Genomic DNA, 5,450 nt, shown 5'->3' on the forward strand with positions numbered 1-5,450 from the left:
TTTTTTTTTTTTTAATAGTTTATTATCATTTTTTTTTAACAAATGCTTTCTAAGAGTAAATTTGGAAAGACATTTCATGTGGTTTTAGATGCTTTTCTATTTTATAAAATCATTTGTATTTAAGTTAGGGTGCTTTTGGTTCTATATACACATTTTGAAGTAACTTCTGAAAGTTAAGTGACATTTATCATATACCTACTTGTGCACACCATCTCTGATTCATAAGCACTACAATGTAAGAGAATCTAACCTATGGTGACTAACCATTAGTTACTAATTAGTTGTGGCTCCTTGGAAACTGAAATTTAGGTCTTTGGGACTTATCTATGAAGAGATGGAGCTGGGCTAGGAAAAAACTGGTCTTCAGGGGATTCTATGGGAGTCATTCACTTATAAAATTAGACTACTCTAAGGAGACTGTAAGGATGAAGGAAATCATATTAATGTTGAAAGAAGCATTCAAGAAATCAGCCAAAGTCAGATGGGAATAGTAACTCTAATTATGGAGAATCAACCCTTCCATACAAAGAAATTCAGCTTGTAACCATGGCTAAATAATATCCATGGGAAAGTTAAGGCCACTTTCGGTTGTGTTTCCATTTTCTCACTAGCCTCTTTTCACACAGTGCTTCAGTTAATTTAAAATGCAATTAAAACACCCTGAAGCTGAATACATATGTTCAGTATCAGTTAAATACATCCATCTTTTGTGGAAAAAAATTCATATTCTAGATATATACAAAGCAAATATTAAGAAGAATTAATTTAAGTAGAATTATTACAAACACTACTAATAAATAGTTGGGAATCATTTTTATCAAAAAGGCTTACTAGTTGTAAAGAATCACCTGCTAGGCATCTACAAGAATAGTTAATTTAAAATGCCTTTTAGATTTTATTCTCTTGGTGCATATAAAATAAACACATCAAACTCCTTTGAAAGTTCCCTTAAGGTAAAAATTCTCCCTTCCCTCTTTTCCTATTTATAAGTAGAAAACTCTTGAAATCAGAAAACTCACAAGCAGGAAGCAAAAAAGCAGGCATTCAGATCCTTGGTTACTTGTTAAGTGTTCTCAGCACTTCAGAGGGAACCTTAAACTCATTTCCGCTCCTTATAAAATACACTTATTGTTAGAATTTAAATGTAAAATGATCTTTAAATGAATTTTCCCCTTCAAATGGAAATGTATTTGTCTGCTTAGAATTTAATGTTAATAGAGAAATTTTAAAATATTTTCTATTAGAGCTAAATCCAAAATACATTATGTAGGTCAATCCAAAATCTTTAGATAGATATGTAATTCAGATGATTTTCAAAACATGAAAGTCTTGTAGCAAAGAAACAGAAATTATTACTTTAATGTCCACATTTTTCATTTGCTTTAAACTGTTTACTCCTAACCCCTTATATATATATAAAGATATAGCAAACAAAAGAGAATTTTTTCAAAATTTGCTTAGAATTACCACTATCTCAGTATTAATAAATATGCATGTAAAGATAAAATCATGTAGAAAATTTGTAACTGCATCACATATATACAAACATGCATAGTACATACACATAATTTTGATGACTTGTCATTTTTCTTTTGATCAAAATTTTAAACTTAGCACATATTTCATATAATATATAAGAGAAATATGAAAATACAATTACAGCCAAGCTATTTCTTTAAAGATAAATGGGTAATGAACAATAGCAGCACTGTCCCCAGGATTAGCATAATCTGAATCTAATATTGAAAGTGTTAGTCAAGAGTATGTAGTTATATCCAACCACCTCCAATTTTGATTATTATAAATATACACTGTTAAAACATAGTCATATATCTTAAATTGTACGGAAAAGATCACCATTTCTCAGAAGGGACAATTAAAATCTAAAAAAAATATTAAATTTACAATCTAACAAGCCTCAGTGAACGATTAAACCAAAAATAAAGGATCAGGGGAAATGAGCCTACCTTCCATTGCCCTTTTAAAGAAGACCTTACAGCTCCCACAGGTGAGGACGCCATAGTGACAGCCTGATGCTTCATCCCCACAGATTAAGCAAATCTTCTGAGGTAATGACTCAAAGCTGTACTGTGGGCTCTGGCTAGCATCGGAATCCGGCCTTGAAATGCAAAACAAAGTACTCCATTTATTTTTGGGTGCCCCACTGTTTAATACTAAAGTTTTCTTAACAAAATCGACAGAGTGAAAGAGGATTTTAATATAGTACCCTTCGTACACACACCCTGGAAAGACAGGCACACTAAACATGGTGTGCCATAACTGGATCCCTCGCATTTGTAAATTATGTCATTCATCAGCAGCACCAACATAAAATAATACATAACTTAATGTTCAGAAAAGCTAAGGTCCATTGTTTTTTTAAATCTTTCTACAAAACTCCTTATATAGAATAATCAATTTAGTTTTTGACAAATGAAATGTTATGCCCTTCCTGTACGCTTCATAACAGAAAACATGGTTTTGTTTTACTTCAATCGCACTTAGCACTGCTTGAGTTTTTTAAAACACCCCGTAATGTCTGTTTACTTAAACGAGCATGTGTTTGCCATTTTAAAGAATTGTTCAATATACTGAAACCGTTTTACCTATTCACAGCACATAAGATTCTAAACCGAACATTATTTAAAATCCCACTACTTCAGCATGTAAATTAAAATGTTTTTTAAAACCTGTGTGAAAAAGAGTTGTAGCGAATCCGAAACAATATTAGAATACAGTGCACTGCAGAGATTGATGCTTAAATCCATAATGTAAATATATTACCTATAACTGGAGTCTTGAAATTCGCATGAAAATAGAGCCATTAAATGTCCAAAAACGTCAGGTTCTGCTTTCGGTTCCGGCTAGCTACCATACATTAAGTACCACCCCTCCCGGAGGAACTGTGCCTTAAAGTCGCTTCTAAAGACATTCCCAGCAAGCATCCTTCAAAGAAAGGAACCATTTCGTCAAGCCCCCAACTCGCCGCATCCCCTCCACTCCGCCCCACCCCCTCTCCCTCCACCGGGCTACTGCGCACCTATAGTGACGCTGCACATTTTAAATCAGGGTGGATCTCGGCTCGGAATCTCGCAGATTTGGGAAGTTCAGAAGATGTTTTCGAGGAGACACGCTCCAAAAGCGGCATATTATGCGGCCTCTTTGTGTCCCCAAAATAGTAAAGAGAGGAGGGAAGGAAAAGGAAACTAAACTACCCTCGTGCCCCGCCCCGGCCACCCACCCCCTTGCGGCCACTTGGGTGAGCAGGACCCTGAGGACCAGGAGCCAGCCGGGACGTAGGCGCCTGGCTGCTACTAGCAAGAGGCGGACGGCGCTCGGCGCCCCGCCCGGGGCCCTCACCTCAGGTAGTTGAGATAGGGCTGGTAGACCTGCGGCAGGCCCTCCTTGAGCACTGCGGCCTGGTAGCCGAGCTGCGGGAGCCCGTTGAGGCTGAGCTGTGGGTAGAGCGGAGGGGCCGCCCCCGCAGCCGCCGCCGGAGCGGAGGTGGCGGCGCCGTCCCGCGGCAGCAGGCACGCGCCTGCGCCCGGCGCCTTGCACGCCGGCGGAGCAAACGGGCCCTGCTGGGGCTGCGCGCCCTCCGCTTTGTACAAAATGCACTCCAGGGTCGACCCCGACGAGGACGCGGACGAAACTGTGGCACTGTCGGGGGCGGTGGCCGCCCCCGCCGCTTCCCCGGGTCTGGACGACGGCGCTCGCGGAGGCAGGGGCGGCAGCGCCAGCGGCAAATCCGGAAAGACTGCTGGGTTGGGACCCGCCACCAGGTAGGGTCTCGGGGAGCGGGCAGTGGCTTCGGTGCCTTCCTCCTCCTCCTTGATCTTCAGGGCTGGTGTCTGGAAGTCGCCGTAGATCGGGAATGCGTCGTCCTTGGGCTCGGCGTCGGGAGGGTACGCACAGTCGGAGAAGTCGCCAGCCGCGACCTGGGTGGAAGAAGCCGAGGGCGAGCCCCGCGGCGGGGCAAAGGCGCTGACCACCGCAGCCCCACCGTCGAAGTTGTCCCCTTCCAGCAGTTGCCGCGTGCGGGCGGCCAGGAAGGCCGAGTTGAGGGGCAGAATGGGCACGTGGATAAAATCCATCATCGTGGTGGCCAGCGGGGAGCACCCGGGCGCCGCGCGCGCGTCCTGCTCCGCCAGGGAGACCTTGGGCGCCAAGAAACGGGAATCTTCCTTGGGGACTAGGGCGACGCTTCCTGCGGCCACCGATCCTGGGGTGGCCGCAGCGCCTCCTCCAGCTGCCAGGCCTCCCGGAGGCCGGGATTTGCCCTTCAGAAGTGGGCCCACGGAGCCTTCGGACTCCAAGCCATGCTCCTGCTCTACGTCTACCACATCAGGCTGCGGAGCTGGTTTCACTGCGGCCCCAGGCCAATGGTGGCTCCCAGAGGTCAGGGGCCCCAACTGCCGGGGCGGTGACAGGCCCCTGGGCAGCACTTTATGGGCAGTTGCGGTCCCGGAGCTGTCGCTAGCCTTTCCCTCTGGCCGGTTCATGAGCGAAGACAGCACCGCCTGGGTGGTGGCGGCAACTCGGGGGTCTTCAGGAAGCTCGGAGCCAAACAGGCACCAAGGGCTGGCGGCCTCACAGGCAGGAGGGCTGGCGTGGCTCTGCCCGGGACCTGAAGGCTCCAGTAGCGTGTCCAAGACACTGTCCAGCAGCCCTCTGTCCTTTTCTGGGGATCTAGAGCCGCCAGCTCCTGCACTACTTGTGGCTTCAACTCTTGGATACGCCCCCTCGACGTCTGACAGCTGCTGCTCGTCCGGAGTCTTCCGGTCCGGGTCCGGGTCCTGTCCCTGGCAGTGCCTAGGGAAGAGCAGCCGGTCCAGAGAGATAGGTACGGCCGAGACTAAAGGTGCGGCGTCGGTGATCTGAGTCGCCTGGAAAGGGTCAGCGTCCCGGCGTCCCAGCAGAGGCGATCCGAGCGCTGTGGAGGAGGGCGCGCCGCCCGCCACGTGGGGAGCCTGGGGATCCTTTGCCTTCAGCTCTGTCATGACGACCTGGACTCCCCTTATCTCCTCCCCTGTTTGTAAGGAGGAGGGAGAGGGGAAGGAGGTGGGGGCTCAGGGAATATAGGAGCAGCGGGAGGAGAAAATTAATGTTGAGTTTGGCCGGACCCGGCGGGGCGGGGTGGTGAGCTCTCCACCTCCCGGGTCGGAAAGGGGCGGGCGCTGGTCAGCCACTGCGTCTGCCCTCCATCGGGTAGGCTCAGGAAGCGGGCAGTTGTTCAGTCTCTGAGTCTGGTGGGGAGAGCGAGAGGAGGTAGTGGTGCGGGACTTCGTCGCCTAGCTGGGAGAGTTCTCCGACTTCGGCCCGCGGAGGGGAGGCGCAGAGTACTCACGGGTCCGGCACTCCGGCGGCTGCGGCTTCGGAAGCAGTTACCGGAGCGGCTCTGTCTCCAGCTTTCTCCAGGGCAAGCCTGTAGCTCCCAATCCCTGACTGCG

At 47.8% G+C, this 5,450-nt stretch overlaps 1 protein-coding gene across 2 annotated transcripts in view; it reads right to left on the reverse strand.

Annotated features, from left to right (window-relative positions):
• Nucleotides 1–5,000, reverse strand: part of PGR (progesterone receptor) — a 91,871-nt gene extending 86,871 nt beyond the window's left edge. For both annotated transcript variants that reach the window (XM_029957062.1, XM_029957061.1), the window contains exons 1-2: nucleotides 3,361–5,000; nucleotides 1,968–2,119 (exon numbers count right to left, since the gene is read on the reverse strand). In XM_029957062.1, the coding sequence (XP_029812922.1) occupies nucleotides 1,968–2,119; nucleotides 3,361–5,000 (1,792 nt within the window). The remainder of the gene's footprint in view (nucleotides 1–1,967; nucleotides 2,120–3,360) is intronic.
• Between the last annotated feature and the right edge of the window lie 450 nt (nucleotides 5,001–5,450).

This window comes from Suricata suricatta, chromosome 11 (assembly GCF_006229205.1).
Source record: "Suricata suricatta isolate VVHF042 chromosome 11, meerkat_22Aug2017_6uvM2_HiC, whole genome shotgun sequence".
NCBI classification, from domain to species: domain Eukaryota; kingdom Metazoa; phylum Chordata; class Mammalia; order Carnivora; family Herpestidae; genus Suricata; species Suricata suricatta.